Below are 23,273 nucleotides of genomic sequence, written 5' to 3'. Positions count from 1 at the left end.
GGGTTGTGGCTACCGGCTCTCTCACTGACAAAAGTTTCCCTTCTCTTCTCTACCCAGCCCTTGTGGCTTCTCACAACAGCCTGCCTCCTGAGTAGGGAGTAGTCCTACATCCTCAGGACACTCAGAGGGATCTCACCCCATTTGGATGCTGGCTCCAGACATTCATGGGAGGCCATATCCAGAGGCTTCAAGCATAAGAATCCTTCCTGGTCCCTTTCAAAGTAGGGTTTCTTTTGGGACAGTAGCAGCCTGTGTCTAGACAAGGGAGGAAGGGGACTCTAGGAATGTAGTCAAGATACTATCCTGCTGCCAAAGCAAGGTGGGCTGCCACCTGCACATCACATATCACAGGTCACCCGGTGAGCAGCAGACCCCCCTCCTTAGCACACACTGACATGCATACTCCTGCAGACCCCCCTCCTTAGCACACACTGACATGCATACTCCTGCAGACCCCCCTCCTTAGCACACACACTGACATGCATACTCCTGCAAAGCCACCACTCAGGAGGCTGCAGACACCTGCTGACAGACAAATCCATCAAATACACACAGAGCAATGGACACAGAAAAGTGGCCCAGGAAGGGCTCAGGCAACCACTCACCGGGAGGAGGTGAAGAGTGAGCCGTTGACTCCTCCGAATGTGGACAGGGCAACAGAAATGGGCATGATCCAGGCCATGACCCCCAGAAGCTTCTCTCCAAAAGTCTGCGAAAGAAAACAAGAAGTGAGCAGGGGCGAGAAAGAGGTAAGACCCCTATTCCAGCTTGCTCCTCACTTCCGGAGTGCCTGTCTCCCATCTACCCTGCTGATCCTCTCTGGCTAGAGCTAGGATGCAGACTACCATGCTGTAGGAACAGCTAGGTATAGGTCAGGAACACATGCTGTGGGCTGACGAGCTGCGGGGCCAGGGTACGGTCGGTGATAACAGTAATGAACTAACACTTGTCCTTCCTTACGAATGAGAAACTGAGGCACTTAGTGATCTACAGCTTACCTCAGATGGTACACTGGGGTAATGGAGGGGCCAAGATGAGAAGTCAGGAGCTGTAAGTCTACCTTGTGTACACTATGGATTTCTCCGTACATGGAGGGACATAGACTTAGGAGTCAGATCTGGTTTCAAATCCTAGTACCACCTTGAACAAGGTTTATACTTTTATTTATTATTATTATTATTATTATTATTATTATTATTATTATTATTATTATTAGGGCTGGGGATCAAGCACAGGGTCTCGCTTGTGCTGGGCAAGTGCTCTACCACTGAGCTATTCTCTCTCAGCCCTGGGTTTGTTATTCTTGAGCCTCAGTTTCCCAGGTATAAAATAGGGATGAACCCCAGTCCGAGTCTCTAAATTCACAGAAGCAGATTCTGTTGGTAGGAAAATAAAGGCTGGCTAGTTTCTTTAGCTGAGAAAGAAGTGGTTGTGAATTTATAGATGAGTCTTTGTACATATCCAGGTATATGTACAGAGACTTTGCTAGAGTCTCTGAGCCAGGCTTATAGGATGCTCCTGGGAGGTGGTATCTAGAATCGATGTCCTGTTGTGCGTGGGAGGCTGCTGAATTTAGAGCAGGTGGCCACAGGAGATGGCAGGGCATCTTTATTTTCAAAGATGAGACAGATAAGCAATGCCAGTGTTTGGTTTGAAGCTGGGTGAAGGTATAGCAAGGCTCCTAGGCCTCCCTCAGACATCAGGTATGTGTGTACGAGTGTGCACACATGTGTGCGTGCGTGCGCATGTGTGTGTGTGTGTGTGTGTGTGTGTGTGTGTGTGTGTGTGTGTGGTGCTGGGGATGGAACACAGGGCCTTGCACATGCTAGGCAAGCATTCCACTACCGAATTACATCCTTGGCCATTCAATACCCACTTTTCCCTGATGAGCGCCATCAGTTTGTACGATCCCCAGAGAAAGAAAAGACAGAGAATCAGTATGTCTTGTGCAAGCACATGTCTCTGTGAAGAGCGGTCTGCCTGTCTTCTTACACAGCCTGCATGCTTAGAGGGCCCTAGACCAGGAGTCAGTGAACCTGTTCTGTACAACAGTAGGTATTCCAATACCGAAAGCCATATAGACTCGGCGGCAACTTCTCAGGCAGCCAGGGTAGTTGTTTTGGAACCAACCCAGCCACTGGTTTGCTCCCGGGCCCTTGAAGATACCCTGTCGAGGGAGGACACATGTAGATTGGACCCTCAGGAGGTGGGATGCCTTCCAATGCCATGAGGCACTGGATCGGGGAGAAGCAAGGGGTCTAAGCAGGCAGAGCTACACCAGCACTCTGGGCCTGGGACCCCGAGTGATCTCTTACCACGGCGACTGCATTGGAGGCCAGCAGCTCCTGGGGGGACATTGCAGTGACATACGCGACGTTGGCAAAGACATACACAAATGTGACCAGTGGGATGGAGATGAAGATGGCTCTAGGAAGGTTCCTGTAGAGGGAGAGGAGGTGAGAGGGAGCCCGCACCAGGGGTATGTTCTGCCAGGGGGCCGCACGGGCCTACACGTGCCACTTCTTGGCTCTTACTCTCTCTGGGAGGCAGGTTTTGACTCAGGTGGGGCAGGATAATTAAGAGGAAGCGGAACGGCTAAGGCTAGAAATGTGTCTCACTCCTTCTTACAACATCTTGGCTCAGATCTGGACCATGCACCCTTTCTGCGGCCTTAAGACAGAAGGCTGGGCCTGGCCCCAAACCGGAAAAATGCTGAGATGTCTAGAATGGCTCCTTCTCTACAGCAGCCACACTGTCCCGCACAGCTTTCTGATTATTATTATTTTTTTCTTTTTTGTTTTGTTTTGAGACAGGGTTTCTCTGTGTAGTCCTGGCTGTCCTGGAACTCATCCTGTAGACTAGGCTGGTCTTGAACTCACAGAGATCCACCTGCTTCTGTTTCCCGAGTGCTGGGATTAAAGGTGTGTGTGCCACCACTGCCCGGCCCAGCTTTCCAATTTTTTTTACTTGCCCTGGGACAGCCATAGGACCCTTTCTCTTTTCTTAGCAAGCTGGATAGTAAGTGGTTCAAATTCCTGGGAAATGAACTGTTGCTTCATGAAAGATCGGGACACGTCCGGAATTGGGGCAAGAAGTGGATCTACGCTCCCTTTTCCCAGCCATGGGCACCGTGTGGCCTAAGGGTGACCAGAAGAGCTGCACTTTTTTGACTCACTTGTAGGGATCCACAAGTTCCTCAGTCACGTAATTAAGGAAGTTCCAGCCTCCGTAGGCAAAGGAGCCCTGGAGGAAAGCCAGAGCGACGAGGCCGATGTCGGGTTCTTGGAAATTCTCAAATGCATTCTTTGGCTCCAGCCAAAAGAATTCTCCTGTGGACACAACAGGCAGGTGGCTGCTCAGAGGGATGGGCCCGGGCTCAGCAGCCCCTGGCCACCCCACACATTGTCTCGCCCTCCCCTGTGGTGATACGCCAGCTCCTTGTCTGCTCTTCAGTGAAGCCACTGTGTGAGAGGAGTGGGAAACCCAGGCCCAGGACTTCTCAGACCCCGGAAGCTCAGACCCATGGCTCCAAGCACGGGTTCAGGTTCAAAGCACATCGCAGAACGTCCTTTCTCATTTTTATTATTTTATTTTATTTATTTATTTTTTTCGAGAGAGGGTTTCTCTGTGTAGCCCTGGCTGTCCTGGAACTCGCTTTGGAGACCAGGCTGGCTTTGAACTCACAGAGATCCGCCTGCCTCTGCCTCCCGAGTGCTGGGATTAAAGGTGTGAGCTACCATGCCTGGCAGAACGTCCTTTTAGGAAAGGCAATATTATCTGCAGGAAAGCTCACGTAAGTGGGGAGACTGACATCAATGGCCGTCTTTTGACTGCTTCCCTCGATATATGATTTGTGCTTTCATGAGGAAAGCGTAAGGAACAACCACCACTCAAACGTAAGCTTACACAGAGCTCCGGGATCCTGTCTGTTCAAGCGCATTTTGCTTGCTTTGCCAATAGCCCACCACTTCCTAAGGGATTATGGTCTCCTTCCCGGTCCCTTAACAAAGAGCTTTTTACCTGCCCTCCCAGGAGGGATGGCTTAGCAGTCAGAGCACTTGCTGTATCTGCACAGGACCCAGGTTTGATTGCCAGCAGCCACAGCGTGGCTCACACCCCTCTGAAACTCCACTTTGAGATGATCCAATGCCCTCCTCCAGCTTCACAGGCACCAGGCATGCACATGGCACTCATATTCACGAGCAGGCAAAACACTCATACATATAAAATAAAATAATTTTTTTTTTCTGGGTTGAAGATGTAGCTTTGTAGTAGAGTGTTTGCCCAGCATGTGCAAAACCCTGGGTTTGAGTACACACACACACACACACACACACACACACACACACACACACACACCACAGATACCCACAGCTGCTGACTGAAAAAGGTTGGGATAAAACAGAGTAACTGGCTGTGTTGTTTAGACATCTGTAACCCAGCATTAGGACAGGAAATCAGGAGATTTGTGTGAGCAGGAGAAAGAATTGAGATCAGGTTAGGAAGGAGTCATTATCTTTGAAAAGATCGGACAATGTTTCCTAAGCTTAGGGACTCCTGAAAACATTATCACCACCGCCCCCCCCCCACATCACCGCCCCTCCCCGCCCTGCCCCCACACAAAGGGCTTAACCCCGCTGATGAAAACCATCGAGGGCAGTATCCAGTCTGTATCCAGCACAGACTCTCGTCTGCAGGCTCTCCACTCTGCTTTCAGAGCTTGTGGGCAGACAAGAGGTCTTCCTGTTTGTCATTTCATTTTCTCCAAGAGGCAGTGATGCCGGCCGCCGCCGAGCAAAGCCCGGCAGTGCTGCGGGTCCCATGGAAACCAAATACAGATCAAATCCAATGGGGAATGTTGGCAGAGGCCTCAAGAATGTAGCGCTCTCCTTCCGCCATCCCGAGAGATTATGAGTAATATCGAAATATATAAAATTCTCCTCTTCGCTTCTTCATTTTAAGATATTAACAAAGTACAAAAAAAAAAATGTAAGGAACTACTTCCCTAGGGTTGTAGCAAAATATCCACTGAGTTCAGCAAGCACCCTGGGGCTTAGCTGTGTTAGTCCTGAGGCAAGTGTGGAGAGATCAAGTGTGGGAGTGGAGGTGGGGCATCCCTAACACCGAGGAAAAGTTTCTCATCCCCGTAGTCAAGGAAATGGGCAGCAGAAGTCAGTCTAAGTCACACCGGGGAAATCTCAGGATGTGTCTAGGGTGAAGAGCTGTGCGGAGTCCTGTGGTTCCCACGACATTTTACCTTTGCATATCTGCACAACACCCATGATGATGATCAGGGCCAGGGCCAGGAGCTTCCCAGCTGTGAAGATGTCTTGAACCCGGGTGGCCCATCGGACACTGGAGCAGTTGACCCACGTGAGCAGCACTGAAACGACACCAGACAGGCCCTCAGAGGCTGCAGGACACACTGCTCCTACCTCCCAGCTCACACCCACAGCCCCAGTGACCAGAAACTTTGGCTCGCTTAATAGGTTACAATGGGGATTACATGCCCCAAATTAGAGCTTGGTCAGAGCATGCATTCCTCGTCCAGGGCCAGAAGCCAGACAGGCAGGGACGTGTGGGCACTGACTCAGGAGGAGACTTATTCATGATCAGGGTACAGAATGGACTTAGGATTCCAGTTATGATCTGTTCATGGGGAACCCTGAGCTGCCAGTATAATCTTGGATGTTGCCTTACTGGGCCTGGTTCTGGGGCAACAGAGGGTTAGGTACTCTTGTTAATTAGGTTTATTAAAGTATAAAATTCACCTTAAAGCAACAAGCAACAATAAGAAAAAAAACCTTGTGCCCTCCTGCCTCAGCCTTTTCCATTCTGATGGATACTCAGGTACTGCCAGTTTGGGTTACTATGTATCTAAAACCACTTACAAAGAAACCAGGCATGGAGGCCAGGCCTGTAATCCCAACAGGAGACGATGCAGAATCGCTGAGAGTTCGAGGTCAGCATGGTTTACATAATGAGTTTGGGCTAGCCTATGCTATAGTATGATACCCTGTCTCAAAACACTCAACTCTGTCAATGAACTGACCCCTCCAAGGCCCCCAAACTTGCAAAGAGCTGGACAGGGTGGCAGATAATTTTTATATATGTATAAACGAATACAATGCTAACCAAACAAAAAGGTATCTAGGCATCTGTCATCTTTCTGCCTAAAAATTAGAAAACAGGCCAGGCAGTGGTGGCGCATGCCTTTAATCTCTTAATGCTCTGTAGACCAGGCTGGCCTTGAACTCACAGAGATCCGCCGGCCTCTGCCTCCAGAGTGCTGGGATTAAAGATGTGAGCCACCACGCCTGATTTCCAGATTGTTGCAAAGTACTTGAGAAGAAGGGGGAAAAAAATCTTCCTGGCTCTCTTTTTCCTGAACTAGTGATCAGGCTACTCGCTGGTACTCAAAAGTTACACACAACGCTGCAAAAGCCAGGGACTACTCCGTCTTTCATGCCTCCCAAGGGCTCTGACTTCACTTGAATGTTAATTACAGCAACACCTTATCCTTAAGTGGACTCCTATTTTCCAAGTGTTTCCCAACCCTGCTAGATCCTGGGGACACGTCAGCAAAGCAGGAAGGTCCTGCATGACCAGCTGTCTGTCTGTGATCTTCTTCTCTGCATTATCTGGAACGGGCAAACTCCTCCCACCTTTCCAGACCCACCTGTTCCACGAAGCTTTGTAATGTTATTGATTCCCAACAACATGTCTGCAAGGGAAGCTGCATCAGTCACATTTTACAGACTGTTCCTGGATGGAGCAGTCCCACACCACTTTGCTTATATCTCATTGTGGTATCTATTCATATTAAAGTTATCTGAGGCAGGGGGACTGCTCTGAGCTCAAGGCTACCCTGGAGTACATATCAAGTACTGGGTTAGCCAGGGCTGCCTCTCTGCTTCTTTTGATCTTTTTCACATCTTTAGCTCCCAAGCATACCTATCATCAGTGCTTACAAATAGCAGATGCACAACAAATATTTAATAAAGGAAGAAATGCCATAATCCATTAGCTCTGCAATCTCATTCCGAATTCCACAGCACATACCATTCTTCCCTGTTCCCTTAGAATTTCATTAATTAAGACAATCCCTAGTTGTTTTTATAGCATTGAAAGAGTAACGGGAAGTCTGACTTTTGAGAGTAGAAACTCTTGATTCCTCATGCAAGAGCTATTAGCCAGCCTGCTACCATAGCAGGAGAATCAAAACATGTTCCTGGAAGATTTTAAGTGCCTGAACAGGGAGAACATTTTGTAAATACTAGAATGTTCCAGATGGACAGAGATCTTGATAAATACACATTTGGTTATCTTACTCAATTCAGTAAGGATTTCAGAGTCACGTGCCTGGTGATAATCCAACCCAAATCACTCTAAACAACTTGACCGTGACCTCATCTTCTCCCCAGGGCCCTGAGATACGCTGGGTACAAGGCCAGGTGTCCCATACCCAGAAACGCAGGCAGCAACAGCAGTGATGAATCAGGGGTGAGGGAGACAGACTTATAAAAAGGAGACTAGAAAACAAACCCCACGTGGCTTAGGGATGGGTAAGGATTCCAAGGTAAGGGCTTGTGTCTTGATCCCTCAACCTCCCCAGAACAAAAGCATCTTCCAGCAAGGGGAGGCGAAGGCAGGGCGGAGGGGTGACCGGGAAGCACTTGAGAGAAGGCAGAGCAGGATGGACTCACAGCAGCGCCTCCTCCCCAGTGCTGGAACAGAGAACATAAAATCCTCTTTACGAGACTCGGTGTGACCGAGGAGAGCAACGGGCAGGTGTTTGGTCATGTAGCCTTGTTGTTAGCGTCTTCTGTCACCGCCAGTTCCTCACAAGAACTCAGACGCTGACTAATATTTAACCTTTCAGTGTCAAAGAGATCGTTCAGAAGTAAGACAGATGCTGAGGAGTAGCAGGGTCGGGCAGATTGCCCGTGCCCCCTAATCTCTCAGAAGAATGCCCCAGGTCCAAGGCTTACCCTTCACCCTACGGTTGGGCCATCACTGCACGTGACTGAGAGGAGAGAGGGGACTTTGAGTCTCCTGGTACAGCAGGACAGCTTCCCTCACAGCGGCTGAAACTTGAACCTCCAAACCAGAGAGGAAAGGTCAGAGAGTGAAGGCAATACTTGCTGGGTGTTTGCCAAGGCCTTCCTGCGTAGGAGGGCCTGGTGCTGCCCATCTGCCACCCAGCACCCCTTTCTGCTGCCAATGACTATGTTCTGTCTGTCTCTGTGCAGCTAGACCCTGAATTCTACACCCCTGGAATACAGTGACTTCAGGAAAGCCACATGGAGATGGGGACCAGGGGCTCTATAGCTCAAAATGTAACGGTTTCTATCCACCCATCACCTGTCCACACAGGGTCTACCAGGGCCAGGCACACTGGTATGTGGGCGAATTGAGAGACAACTGAAAGCTAGACATGATGGTACAAGCCAGTAATCCCAGCCCTCAGGAGGCTGAGGTTGGAGGGCTGACATGAGTTTGAGGCCAGCCTTGGCAACTACAGAGACTTTGCCTTAACTACCCCTCTCAACACCCGCCCCCAAATCCAAAAGAAAACAAAAAAGGTAAGCACCAAACAATGTGTTGAGAGCAGAGCTAGCATGAGTCAGCGAAGGCCAGCGCAGGGCATTGTGGGGAAGGGGCCCCAGCAATGTAAACTTCACAGCTTCGGTCTAGCTAGAAAAAATAACGGAAAACTCTAGTTCTTGTCCATGGTAACCTATTCCCAGTGGTTGCTGGTCTCTGGAGCTCTGTGGAACTCCAAGCTTATCTGATTCTCTTGGGCATTTTTTCTTCTTCTTCTTTTTTTGTTTCCTGAATTAATGAAAACACCACCAAGAAGACCTGCTGAGCTAGTGAGTCTTGAGTTCAAGGCCAGCTTGTGTGACTTAACTCCCTCTCTGAGAGGGAGAAAGGAAGAGGGAGGTGGGGGAGGGAGAAAGGGGGTCTCTAGACAGTGGTTCTCAACCCTCCTCATGCCTCGACCCTTTAACATGGTTCCTCATGTTCTGGTGACCACACCACCACCAGAAAATTATTTTCGTTGCTACTTCATAACTGCAATTTTGTTACTGATATGAATCATAATGTAACTATCTGATATGTAGGATGTAGATATCTGATATGTGACCCCCCCCCAAAGGGGTGTGACTCACATGTTGAGAACCACTGCTCTAGGAAATACAGGTCAGTGAAAGAGTGCTTGACTAGCATTCACGAAGTCCTAAGGTTCAATTCCCAGTGCCGGTAAGAAAAACAAACCAAACCCAGCAAACAACCATCTTGTTCCCGGCAGAGAGAGTGTGCCCAGCCTCACCTCAGACTTGACTCTCAAACTTTGACCCTTAGGTATAACAGAAGTCGTTCCTTTACTTCCTTTGCTCTGAAGAGGTAGGTAGCATCAGGCTTCTCTTAGGAAGTCCGGATGACGGCCATCCAAAAGATGCCAACGTTCTAATCCTTAGGACTTGTAAATATTGAAAATGAACTTTGTAAATACGATCCAGTTAAGGATCTGGAAACACAGAGCTTATTTTGGATTATCTGAATAATATTATTAGCCCAAATGTAATTATAAGAGTCAACAAGAGGGAGACAAGAGTCATAAAAAAAAAAAAAAGAATTGGTGATGGAAATGGGGGAGGGGTGGGAATAGGAAGAGAGGGAGGGAAGGAGAGAGCACTGGAGATGCTGTTGCTACCTCTGAAGACAAAAGGGTCCACGAGTCAAGGAACGCAGGAGGACCCTAGAAACTAGAAAAACTCCTTAGAGTCTCCAGAGACACACAGCCTCGCTGACACTTGAGTTTAGGACTTCTGACCTCCAAGACCTTAGGCGACAAGTTGTGTTGTGGGATATTTGTACACTGTGTGAAGGTGGATTGCTGTGATCGGTGTGACAAAAAGCTAAAGGACCAACAGCAAGCAAGGAGGTATAGGTGGGACTTCCCAGGAGAGAAAGGACGAGGAGGAGAATCTAGGGACGTGGGAGAAGCCAGGAGACGTGGAGACGAGATGGGAGGTGCAAGATGAAGGAGAGGTAACACCACGTGACAGATCATAGATTTAAAATGATGGGTTAGCTTAGTTATAAGAGCTAGTTGAGACAAGCCTAAGCTAAGGCCAAGCTTTCATAATCAATAACAAGTCTCCAGGCCATTATTTGCAGGCTGGCGGCTAATGAAAAACTTCTACTACAAAGTTGTAGTTGTAAGCCACTGAGAGTGTGGTAATTTGACACAGCAGCAGTAAAAGAGGAATACAGGGACAGACACTGTGCAGAAACAGCAGAAAGCAGGACCTGGCTTCCAAGAGAAAAGCTTTTAAAGAGCGACTGGGTGGAGCTGGAGTGTGGCTCAGTGGTAGAGTGTGCACTCACCGGATGCCCTGGGGTCAAACCCCAGTACCCAAACAGTGGGGCAATGTATACCGGACTCTAGGGTCCAGCAGGAAGAGGAGAGCTCTCTGGAAGGGGGCTCACAAGGGTGAGGTCAGCAGTGTGCCAATGCAGTCGGCACACTTTCATACTGCAAGATGACATTTCAACTCTCCGGTTGCCCAACCAAGCTGGGACCCCACAACTAGGGCAAGGCTGTGATCTACCTCTCTGGGTAAATGTCCCACCATGGACAATAGTGGCTTCCCTCTTCTTTTAGAGAAACTCAAAGCACAGGGAACAATAGTCCTTCTCCACCTAATCCCATGGGCTCCTCCAAATCTCTCCATATTCCAGACAGCCTCAGGCTCACGTGGACAACCTCGTCCCCCAAACAAACCAAAACCAAAACCAGAGGTCCCACTTCTAGCGAGGCAAGTGGTGCTAGATGCTAAGATGTTCACAGGCATGATCCTTTCATTCTTTATCCTCTTGCTTGTCTGCTTTGGAGACAGGGTTTCATACATCCTTGGCTAGCCTCCAACTCTGTATGTAGTTGTGGGTGAATTTGAACTGCTGATCCTCCTGCCTCCATCTCCCAGGAGCTGGGATTACAAGTGTGCCCCTCCATGCCCGGCTCGCCCCCATTGTTTTGTGGGTCTCCTTATTTTATTAACCTGAAGTTATAATCAAAGGTCACGACAGCAGGTAAGAGGCTGGGGCTCAACCGCAGAGTGGTGCTCTGCCTGTGTGAGGTCCTGGGTTCAGTCCCCAATGCTGAGGAAAATAAACAAACACTGGAGAGATGATCTCAAGAGTCCTGTGACTGATTTCATTCCTCAAGTCAGAGCTAGAAAGAGGTCACACAGTGTCCTGTGTTGTTGTAGACACTAGACACACTTTGATGGAACCCATTCTGTGATTTCTCTTGGCTAAATTCAGTAGGTGGAAGGTCACATGAGGTTAAGGACAGACAAGGAGCATGGAAGGGGGTGGAGTCATTTATGATTATAAACTATCGATAAAAGAGGCAATTTAAAATTCAGCCCTTAAGACCATTTGAAATAAAACACCAATGGTCAGTAGTATAAACAAATCTTCATTTAGGATGCTCTAAAACTGGGTTAGGGAGCTGGAACGTTGCTTGGGATTCCTCAGAACATACAGTCAGGGCTACGCCTGCCACTCTCGATCCTGGTCAGAGGAAGACCGGGTGAGTTTTGAGTGTCAGCTGAAGGCACAACTAGTAAGTAGAACTCAGAATGGCTAGCATAAGGAGAGAAGTGGTCAGGAGGGGGAGGGTGTTAGTAACTCGGAGGGAAGGAGGTAAGAACGCTTCCTCAGAGGGACTTGGCAGTTTTAACTCCGGTAGGACTTCATAACTTGAAGTTCTCACAGCCATGGTACCCACTCTGTGTCTAGAACAGTCCATTGCACCCTATGAAGATACCTTGTCATCTGTGTGTCGCTGTCTAGAACTTTAGATAGTTAATTTTTAAAAAATGTTTATAAACATAAACTTAAAAAGAGAACATAAACCAGACTCGGTGGTACAGGTCTCTAATCCCAGCTACTTGGGAGATTGAGGCAGAGGATGCAAGTTCAAAGCCTGCATGGACTACAAGAATGGGTTCAAGGCCAGCCTGGGCAACATGGTAAGACCCTATCTCAAAAGAGCAAAGAGAGCGATAGCTAGAATTCATGGCAGAGCGTTTGCCTCCCACACACAAAGTCCTGGGTCCGATCCCCACTGGAAACGAAGGCTGGTGTGATGTGGTTTTGTCAGGCTCATACTGGCAGAGCAGCCAGAGGACAACTTGGGTGAGAGGAATCTAACCCAGGTGCCATCTCTTCAGCCCCGTGAGGTTGTATCAGGCCGGTGAGATGGATGATGGATAAAGGTACAGACAGAGGTCATATCACACACCAGGCCACGCCACGGTCACAGTTGCCTTGTTTGACTGACCCCTGGTACTTCTTCCTGTATTCCCCAGTCTTCTCCCTTCATTCCCGTTTCTTCTCAGTTTCCAATTGGTTTCTTCTTTTTTTCATGCTAGTTCTCTACAAAGCACCCACTCTGCGGTCCCTGAGCCCAAGCTATCTAGAAATGTGGGATCAGAGACCCCTGGATGGAGCAGGGACTGTGGGGCTAGTGAATATAAGACTAGGCCAGAGGCCAAGGTGGCCAACTGCGCCTCGGCCTCCAGAAATGGGAAAACAGTGGAACAAATGGCTACTTCTTATGCTTCCAGCTGCTAAGAGGGGATGCCCCACAGAAAGCAGCAGCAGCTGACCTCCTCAGGGCCAGTAGAGAAGCTATCCATCCACACACAGCCATGACTGACCCTGCTAGGCAGTAGCCACTGCGATCCTGGAGCATGTTCTGAGTGAAGTTTTTTTTTTTTTTTTTTGAGACAAGGTTTCTTTGTGTAGCCTTGGCTGTCCTGAAACTAGCTCTGTAGACCAGGCTGGCCTTGAACTCACAGAGATCCACCTGCCTCTGCCTCCTGAGTGCTGGGATGAAAGGCGTGCGCCACCACTGCTCCGCCTAAGTGAAGTTTCTTTGTATTTAGTGATCATTGGTGTTTCGTTTCAAAATGGAGACACACAGTTGGTGCCTAAAGCCCACTGATTGGAGGACAGATAACTCTGCACAGGAAATATTCGGGAGCTTTCCACGGGCTTCGCTACGCTGCTCCAGGGAGTGTCTGTTTTCTGCATGAAGGAACAATCCCATGAAACAGGGCAGGTGATGGCCTGCAACGCTGAGCAGATCCCGGCGTGTGTAGGGTGGCCACTTCTCTTCCCAGAAGAAAGCCCACAAAGTACAGGCCATCCTCACTCCGTACCAAGAAACTGTTTTCAAGTGCACCATGGCTCTGGATGTGGGGCTCTGGCTTCTGGTTGAGGAAAGAGTCTTTCTGTACTGTTCTCAGGGAGCCACGAACACTTTCCTCCATCTTCATCCTGCCAAACCAGCTGCTGGCCCTGAAGCCCTCGATTCTGGCTGACAGTGAAAACTGGGATAAGGCTATTTGGAGAGAGGGCTAGATTGCTTGTTTTGAGATAAATGGACCAGATATGTAGCTAATGCTTTACTCTAGGGGTAGATATGCAGGCCTGTGCCCTACTCCCCAGATGCATATTTCTAGCCTCCGGAGAATTGTGGAACTCAGAACATCGTCTTATATGAGTAAATAAGACCCAGCTATTTAGTGGCAAAGGCATGATGGGACGGCTCCTCCAATCCTTTGGCCAAAGCCCAGCCTTGGTGTTTCATTGTCTACTAAGCGACCCTTTCCTGTCACTCCCCTCCTCAGCTCCTGTTGGAGGTACCCATGATCACTGCGGATAGTACCTATTGGAACTGAGTCTGTCACCCAAAGATTGGCCTGGCCCCAATCCAGGTGGCACTCTGAGCAGCAGGAAGTAGCATGCTGACACGCAAGAGTAGCCAAGCAGGGGACAACCAGGCTGATCCTCAGAAGCCGTTTGCCATGGATGACTTGATTTCTGCTCTGACGTCACAGTCTCACGTTCCCTTTGAGCTTGGGAAACCCCATTTGCATTTTTGTGTGTACGTATGCGTTTTGAGATAGCCCAGGCTGGTTCTGAACTGCTGATCCTCCTGTCTGCACCTCCCAAGTGCAGAGATTACAGGTGTGCCCCACCACAGCTGGTCTCTCTCTGTGTCTGCACACGTTCGGGACTGTGCATATGCACATACGTGTGAGGAAACATGCATACACGCGAGGGCCAGGGGTCAACATCAGGTAGATATCTTCATTGCTTCCCACCTGTTTTCTGGTGTAGTGTCTCTCCTTGAAACTGGAGCTCACCAATTGGCTAGACTGGCCAGCCAGGCAAGCCCCCAGATCCTCCTGTCTCTGCCTCCAGTGCCGGGATTACACATTTACCCCTGGCTTTTCACACGAGCGCTGTGGTGATGGGAACTCAGGCTCTCATGCTTCTGCAGCAAGCACTTTCCTCACGGAGCCGTTCCTAGTCCTCCGTGACTTTTTTTTTTTTCAATGACAGAATATTCCTATGTAGTCCAGGTTGGCTTCGAACACACTTTAGTCTCAATTATGAGTTCCACTGTTCCAGTTATGTGCCATCATGCCTGGCTTCATTTCAATTTCTTAATCAGGACTGGGCTGGAGGCAGCTTGGAAAAGCTTATTTATGTTTAACATTGCCAGAGGTAGGCTTCTCCTCCCGATCTTTTTAGGGAAGTAAAAACAGTGTGTAGAAAGGGGCGAGAGGATGACCGCGTACGGTGGCACACACCTGTAATCCCAGCACTTAGGAGGCAGAGGCAGAGGCAGATCTGCGGCCAGACCATTTTACATACTGCCTTCTAGGGTAGCTAGGATTATATAAAGAGACCTTGTCTTAAGGAAAGAAAGGAAGAGAGAAAGAAAGGAAGGAAGGAAGGAAGGAAGGAAGGAAGGAAGAAAGAAAGAAAGAAAGAAAGAAAGAAAGAAAGAGAGAGAGAAAGAGAAAGGGAGGTAGTGGAGGATGTATGCATGTACCAGAGTCAGTAAAGACAGATTGTGAAGAAGAGAGAGTATGAGAAACGGTGTAGGAAGCAAATGAGACAGAAAAGGTGGTAGGGAGGAGCAGAAGGCAAAGAAAGTGAAGGCCAGGACAGAAAAAAGAAAGATTCAAGGCAATAAGCAGACAGCTGCTGAAAAAGGGAAGCAGTGACGCCACTTTGTAGAAACCAGAACACCCTGTTCCTCTCCCGAACTTCAAAATAAGCACCTTTCCGGGATGGAGCATGCCGCCGCCGCCGTCTGAACTAGCTATAAATTCCACCTGGCCCGGGTCAGTAGGGTGCTGGAAAGGTTGGTGCCATGGTCTCACCTCAGGCTGGGGCACGCACTTTTCTGCCATGCTCTGGCCAACAACGCCTGCCCCTGTGGCTCTGGGCCCACAGCAGAAGGACAAGGTGTCTGTGTGCACAGCCCTGCAGGGTGCCCATGAGGCTGCTGGGGCACTGGCCCAGTGGCTGGAGAGGGTGTGACCACGCTCAGCTCTGTGATAGGCTGGACAAGGCTTCCTTGGCCACTTCCACCACTCAGAGGAGGAACTGGGCACGGGTTTCTAATCTTGGAAACACTGGGCATGCCTAACCCCATCCCTTTCCAGATCGAGGAGGTAACTGGTGCTGGCTGCCAAAAGGCACTGATAGGCAAAGAAAATAGAGCTTCGAGTTCTGAGGCACATAACCTGGGGCCGAGATAAGGTCTGGTTCTGCCCAGAGAGCTGCAGGACTGAGCAACTGTCCTTCCTCAATGAGGCTGAAGTGGATGGATGCGTGCAGGGTAGGAGTGGAAGACAGGGAATTAGCTTCCAAGAACTACTCCAATATCTTCCCCAGTGAAACTTTCTTCCTCTTCTTCTTCTCTTTTCTTTCTTTCTTATTATTTTATTTTTTTAAGGCAGGGTCTCATGGAGCTGGAGCAGGCCTCAAACTCTCTGTGCGGCTGAACCTGCCTGGGAACTCCTGATTCTTCCGCCTCTGCCTTCCCAGTGTTGGGAATGCCGGTGTGCACACCACCACCCGGAAGACAGCTCTCATACGGGGTGAGGGGTGAGCCCCACGGTAAAGCCTCCAGGCACCCTGCTTACCTACAACAAACGTTGGCATTGTTGAACATGTGATACGACGTGACTGCGGGAAGTTATAGATGTAAATAACCCGGCCGCCGAAGACAAAGCTTCAAAACAGAGCCGCGACATCCCAACAATCAAAGCAGCCTTTCTTCGCAAACGGTGCTTTGATCCTGAGAAGCGCTATGAAGTGTACGGTGGTGCTTTGGTTTTGAAATAGATCTTGCCCACCGTAGCGGAGTGTATGTCCCTTCCCCAGCCCCTTTCATCTTGACGCCCTGATAATTTAGAAACCTCAGAACTCCCTTTTATAGGAAGAGGTTCTCTGAGCATTTCCTCTCCTGCTTCAAGGACAAGCCCTCGGAGGAGGAGGGTGGTTAGCGGACGGACGGCGTTTCTGGAGGTCATGCCCGGCACAGCTTCTCCGGGACACTTTGAGCTCCGGCCACGCCACCTCCTCGTCTCTTCCTCTTCCTTCATCTCCTCTCCTCTCCAGTGCCAGAGGCGAGACCTGGAGTTTCTGCTGAATCACCATTCAGTACTTAGTTTAGCCAAGAAGTCTGAACACCTCGCTCAGCGTTTTCCAAGAGCCAAGTACTTCTTCAGCGCTGGCTAAACATGGCTCTGAGCTGGGTGGGGTAGTAGAGACAGCAGGAATGCCATGCCCTGCCATGCCATGCTGCACCGCCCACGGGGCCTCATTTTAACCCTACTCCTCACTTTCCAGCTATGTCTGAAGTTTCTTGTTGTCTCATTTCCCAGGGCAAGGTTGATGGCTGCTTCTGCTGGGTCTGAGCTGCTCAGCAGGGTTTGACTGGCTCTTTATCATATTCAGTCTTGGGGGAACAAGTGGGTGTGGGTCCTGGGAGGTCTGGTAGGTTCTCAGATTGGGAGGCTTGTGGACTTGTTCCCCGAGGTCTATAAACCTGGACTGTGCCGTAAGTCCCCCACACAGTTCAGCTATACCCCAACCGTGAGGGCGGCTAGCATTCAGACTTGTTTAACTAATCTTGTCCCTTTCGCTCAGTAGCAGTTGGGCCTCTCACCCTCCTGATCCCATAAATCCCCTGAGTTCATGGTCTCGGGCATGTGATATAAATCTGGCATATAATGTTAATCCTGAAAAGTTCACCAGACTACTAACAGATGATTTCATAAATTACAGCCCTGGGTTCCCCTGGGAAAAACTAAGTGATCCTTGAGGGTGGTAACAGGGGGGCGGAGGAGACCCTAAGCTTCTGTGTTGGCACAAGTGACTAAGGGGTATCTTCCTGGTGGAAGCTGAACTCCTGGAGGACTGGATTCAGGGACCCTTGGGCTTCTTCCTTATTCCCCCAAACAGTAGAAGCAGTCACAGAAACAGGCCCTACACTCCACAGTGTTCAGGGAGGGAGCTTTAGCAAAACTCCGGTCCAAGAGTGAAAAGAAAGCCGGAAGCGATGAGATATGCTAATGGAGGCTGGAAAAGGAGGTGACCCGGGTCAGACAGCCAAGCATAGTGAAACTAGAAAGAGTCCTTCTCAGGAGGGCGGTGGAGAGCCAAAGCCTGGCCCGAGGACAGGCAGGACACAACCCAGTGGCTCCAGTGTCTGGAACCAATGGGACTCCAGGGAACATGGCCACCGAGTTCTCTGTGATATACGCAATTGCTTACCGTGATGTATAAAATATAAAGCCCATGCCATTAGTTGTTCTTTTTACTGGAGATCAAGACTGAGTGTCTGCTAGGCATATGTGGTGAGTATGACTGAGACACCCTCATTTTCAGGGCACCGGGAAACAGAAACACCCCCGAGGCCTGATAGGAAAGGAAGGCCAAATGGCACTAAGATGTGGGCATTTATTCTGGCCCTGTAGTCATAAAGCCCAAAGGCACAGGGGCTGTCTCCTCTAAGTCCTGGTAATGGCTCTTGGGAGTGCGGGGTGGGAGAGACAGCAGCCAACCACCCACAGCGGGGAGGAGGCGTTAGAATAAGCTGTAGCGCCGTCATGGTTTATCTACAGATACCCCCTTGAGAGAAAAGCGTGCCTTCTTTGACTCAATCCTGGCAATCATTTGTGTATTTTTTAGACAGGGTCTCACTATGTAGTCCTGGCTAACCTGGATCTAGTGAAGTACACCTGGTGGGCCTTGAACTCACAGAGATCATCCCACTCCTGACTCCTGAGGGCTGGTTATTAAAGGCAAGAACCACCACGCTCGGCAATCCTGGCAATTTTATTTCCTAAACACCAAATACATTAACTTCTTTCTACACCTGTCCCTGAGTCACCTCACGGACATTTCTAACCTAGATTCCTGGAACGACAGTGCAATCAGTTTCCTTGTCCCTGGCCTTTTCCCCAAGGGCCATCCATCCTTTTCTGTGCAGCAGAGTCCTCTAAATGCAACTCCGAGAGCGTGTTACTCCTCTGAAATCCTTCAGTGCCTTCCTACCACCTTGGGGTAAAGCTGATCTCTTCATAATGGGGTCCTCTATTTTGTTGTATTTCTTTATTTTGTTTTGTTTGTTTTTTTTTAGACAGTCTCTCTATGTAGCCCTGGATATCCCAGGTCTTGCTATGCAGACCAGGTTGGCCCTGAACTTACAGAGATCCTCCTGCCTCTGCCTCCTGAGTGCTGGGATTAAAGTCGTGCACCACCCAGCTTGGTCTTCAGTGCTATTTCTTCCTGTTTATTCTGTAATGTGGTTATATTAAACAACCTATAGTTGTTAGAATCCTGTACATGCGCAGCTTGGAGTTTTGTGTCTCACGTCTTACATCATCAGTGGGCTCTGGTGACTACTACCCCGCCTCGTGGTCACCCAATCCCCACTTTAAAAAGCTGGACACGGATCCCCTACTCTCTCTGTGTGTGTTCTTTCTCTGCTCTCTGCTCTGCTCTCCCCACCCCACCCCCCACCTCCTGAATCCCTCCCCCACCAGGCCTGGCTCCCTTCTTTCCCTTTCCCTCCCAATAAGGCTCTAAAAGTACCACTGGGTTCTGTCGTGAATGTGACCTTTCCACTAGGTAACCAGCACCGATTTACTATCAATAGTAAATTGATAGTAAATGAACCACATTTAAGAACATTTTCCTGTACCAGCCCATTGGGTTTTCCATTCTATGTGGACATTGCCTGGTTGTCTCCAAATGGTCAGTTTTAGAGTCTCACTCTGTAGCACAGGTTAGTCTAGAGCTCACTATGTAATCTAGGATGGCCTCAAACTTGTGGCAACTCTCCTGTCTCAGCCTATGAATGCTGGGATTGCATGGGTATATCACAATGCCTGGCAAAATGAAATTTTCTTGTTGTTGTTTTTTCTATATCACGCCTATTGAGAACAGTGTCTGGTGTGTTATGGGTATTTAGTGACTGTTGGATAGTGTTGTGATTCTCCTCCAGTACTTCCCAAGAGGGAAGTCTTTTCTGAGTTAACTAATGTTTTCTTTCTCTCTCACTTTGTCCCGCTGCTGGCGATCAAACCAAGACCTTTGTGCCCGCTAGGCAAGTGTCCTGCCACGGTGCCACATCCCCACCCCTTGTTACACTGTTTTACAGCAGTCCTTTTAGCAGAATCCTGGGCTAGCCCCCCTAGGAGGACTTCTAAGCAGAAACCTACTCAGCACCCAGGACTCTGGGAGGACCTGGAAGGCAGAGGCAGAGAGAATACATTCCAACTGCTGCTCCCCCAGCACGGGCATAGCTACCTTGCACACTTCGTTCTGACTTACAAGGCACCCCAGATTCTTACTCCTCAGTGGTCAAAAAGGTCAACATGCCAGTTGCTTCCACCCCTAAAATTTCCTGCTTCTCACAACATAGCATTTTTGTGAGACCAGTTTCATTTTAGGCCACCCCCACCTTCTCAGTCTGGACAGATGCTTAGCTTGTTTCTATGTTTCAGGTTTCACCGTCTTTCATCAAGTGTGGACTTTATCACATGTTATTCCTCAACAAATCATGTGTTACTGCTCATATGCCTTTAGGAGGTCCCCTTCTTTGTGTATATATACTCTGTTCTTCCTTGCCTATTATAAGACATCCTTCAAGCTCTGCTTTTTTGCCTGTTGGCCAAAGAAGTCTTCTGGGACAAGGGAAAGGCAAGAAAGAAGCGCCACCCAGGCATGTGAGCAATGTTTAATGTTTGAGGATGAGAAGTTTGAGTCTAGAGAACATGAAGGCTCAAGAGAAGATGAATGGAGATCAGGGGATTTAGAGGCTGCTGAAGCGTCTGTTGTCAAGGGATTAATTTGCAGGAGGCTTGCAAAACAGGGCAGCGTCCTGCTCCAGGCAGCCAGAGCCTCTGCGGAGGGATTGAGCGTGACCCAGGGCTAGAAGAAATGCCTCAAGTTCTTTCCCTTCCAAACAGCTCCAGGAATGGGGAGAAATCTGCAGCCTTGGAACAGCAATCTCTTAGGAATCTCTGTGGAGAGATGGAGCCCAAGATAAGAAGCATTTCCCCTCTGCTATGCAGGCAGGGCTGGGCACTCCTTTCTCTGTAGGGCGAGGAAGAAGGAATTTCTTTAGGGCACGATCTACAAGAAGTCTATGTGAGTGACAACACTGTCATTAAAATGCTGGGCCGTGACTTTAGTCCCAAAAGGAAAGGAATGGAGCCAGGAACTATCTTAAATGCATGCCGGTCTCCAAAAGAAGAAAGGGAGGCAGAAACCAAAACGTTGGGAAACATGATTCTTAGAGGAGGGCTAGGGTGTGGCTTGGTGGTAGAAAACTTGCCTAGCACGTGTTTAAGAGCTTTGGGTTCATCCCCAGCATACCCCCAGCCCCTGGCCAAGACTCAGATGACAGACCATGAGAGGGCACCCCGTACAGCCAGCACCCACTGCGTCACAGCAGCTACCCTGTTTAGAATAGTTGTTAACTGGAAGTTACGGGAGGCCATGTTTGCGCTAAGCCCCTGCGCTGGGCTGAACCTCAAGACGAAGCCATCCGTGCTACCAAAGCCATCAGTAAACTTTACCCGACCTCCTGGGGCTCAGGATTAGAGAGATAACAGCCACAATTTCCAAAGATGTCACATTCAATCAGTGTGACAGATTCCCTCTGCTCTAACCTGTATACAGAGAAATAATCTGAAATGACTTGACCTTAGCTCATCAATGGCTCTCTGGTGACCACGTCTCCCTTGCCTTCATTTACAAGGACAGTAGCTTGGAAATTACTGACCTGCTTTTATGGCTTTTGTCCCTTCAAGCCCTTCTCTGTCTGTAAACCAACCTTACCTGCTACGACATTAGAAATCTTACTCTTTTTTTTTTCCAGAGTAAAACAAAAATATATGCTGATATGAGTGTGTTGCATGTTTTTATGTGCATGGGCATGAGGGTTCCAGGAGGCCAGAAGAGGGTGTTTGATCCCCTGGAGCTAGTTATAGATGGCTGCGAACCACGAAAGTGACGTGGTTCCTGGGAAGTGAACTCTGGTTCTCTCCAAGAGCAGCAAGTGCTCTTAACTGCTGAGCCATTTCTCCAGACCCCCAAACACTTACTCTGTTTTGTGGAAAGAGTTGTTTCCTGATTATAGAAGAACAATCAAACTTAACTGGGATTTTTAAGTTAGGCTTGGTGGTGTGCACCAGTAGGTATTTGGGAGGCTTGAGGCAGGAGAATTGCTTGAGTCCTAGACCAGCCTAGAGATGTCTCAAAAAACAAAACAAAACAAAACAAACCCCAAAAAAGTCTTTAAACGAAATCATTTTAATTTTGCCCTTTAACTCTAGGAAGTCATGTGATAGCCAGAAGATGGGACCACATGACAAAAGGGACGAGCTGAGGAGGCTACATCTTGTACCTCACTTACACCTCACTAGATGGATTAGAACCTAAGAGTGTCTGCCCCCACTACCATAAGCACCATGCAGGGGCAGGGTGAGGGCAAGGTGAGGTGCGTCACTAGGACTCTTTTATGTTTTATTTCATTGTTCTGCTGGAGACCACAGCCATTGACTTTGCAGATCATCAAGAGAAACAAGTCACAAGAGCCGCGCGTCAAACCCGAGTTTTAACACTTCCCAGTCTCTCCCACCCCTCCCCCACTAATATCCTTGCTCTGGAGACCAGAGAGAAAGGCTTTTCATCAAATTAAGATGTAAAATGCTTTCTTTTGTTACTGCCTGGTGACCAGGGACGTTCTGCTGACTCAGCAGCGAGTAATCAGCTTTGACCTAAATAATAGAATAACTCACAGCGCCCCGGTGGTTGCACAAGCAGGTCCAATTCTTCAGTTCCTTCTTCTTGTCCTCTCTCCCCACCCCCTCCAGGCTCTGGGCAGGCAGGCCAGTTACATCAGGTTCTTTCTGCCTCTCCACCCCCATCTGGCTTCTCCCAACTTCATTTCTCTTGAGATAGCTTCCAAAAATGATGCCACCACAGCACTAGGCCCGGCCTCTTCTCCTCCTTCTCCTAGCAAACCCTAGCCCCGGGCTTTGCCACACCCACTCTCCCCGCATTATAGACCAGTGATTGCTCCACCAAGGGTGGCCTTCCTTCAAACCTCTTAAGACTCAATGGTCCAGTCAATCATCAGCCAAATGGGACAGTGAAAAGCAGAGTTTCCTGTGTAAATGTTCCCCTACCCCCCATAGCCATGCTTTCTGTACTGGCTGGTTTTGTGTGTCAACTTGACACAAGCTAGAGTCATCAGAGGAAGGAGCCTCTTAAGGAAATGCCTTGATGAGATCCAGCTGTAAGGCATTTTCTCAGTTAGTGATCAATGGGGAAGGGCCCAGCCCATGGTGGGTGGTGCTATCTCCAGGCTGTTGGTCCTGGGTTTTATAAGAAAGCAAGGTGAGCAGTCCAGGGGAAGCAAGTCAGTAAGCAGCTCCCCTCCATGGCCTCTGCATCGGCTCCTGCCTCTGGGATCCTGCCCTGTCCTGACTTTCTTCAGTGATGAACAGCAATGACAAAATGTAAGCAAATAAACCCTTTCCTCCCCAACTTGCTTTTTGGTCATGGGGTTTTGTCTCAGCAATAGAAACCCTGACTAAGACACTTTCTGCTGCTTCTCTTGAAAGTATGTTGAGGTTCGGTGTCTTCCTGCCTCCATCTCCAAAGTACACTGAGACTATTTCCATAGCTGCTTTACCCGGTCCCTGCTAAGAGGTTGGGCTACGCTGGATGATGGTGGCTGTGGTGGGAAGAAGGAATACTGGAATAAAAGATACCGTAACAGGGTGTTTGTGGCACCCTCACCCAAGGTAAACTCAGCCTTCAGGAACCTGAGGCAGGAGAATGACATGTTCAAAACTAGGCTA

At 49.1% G+C, this 23,273-nt stretch overlaps 1 protein-coding gene across 1 annotated transcript in view; it reads right to left on the bottom strand.

Moving 5' to 3' along the window:
* The window catches only part of Slc7a8 (solute carrier family 7 member 8), a 59,406-nt gene that overhangs the window by 9,361 nt on the left and 26,772 nt on the right, over nt 1-23,273 (bottom strand). Inside the window, exons 4-7 of the mRNA XM_059273634.1 lie at nt 5,258-5,383; nt 3,176-3,329; nt 2,316-2,439; nt 606-709 (exon numbers count right to left, since the gene is read on the bottom strand). Coding sequence (XP_059129617.1) covers nt 606-709; nt 2,316-2,439; nt 3,176-3,329; nt 5,258-5,383 — 508 coding nt within the window. The remainder of the gene's footprint in view (nt 1-605; nt 710-2,315; nt 2,440-3,175; nt 3,330-5,257; nt 5,384-23,273) is intronic.

This window comes from Peromyscus eremicus, chromosome 9, assembly GCF_949786415.1.
Source record: "Peromyscus eremicus chromosome 9, PerEre_H2_v1, whole genome shotgun sequence".
In the NCBI taxonomy this organism is placed as follows: domain Eukaryota; kingdom Metazoa; phylum Chordata; class Mammalia; order Rodentia; family Cricetidae; genus Peromyscus; species Peromyscus eremicus.
Note: the sequence above shows the minus strand (reverse complement) of the source record. Positions and strands in the feature narration are given on the sequence as shown.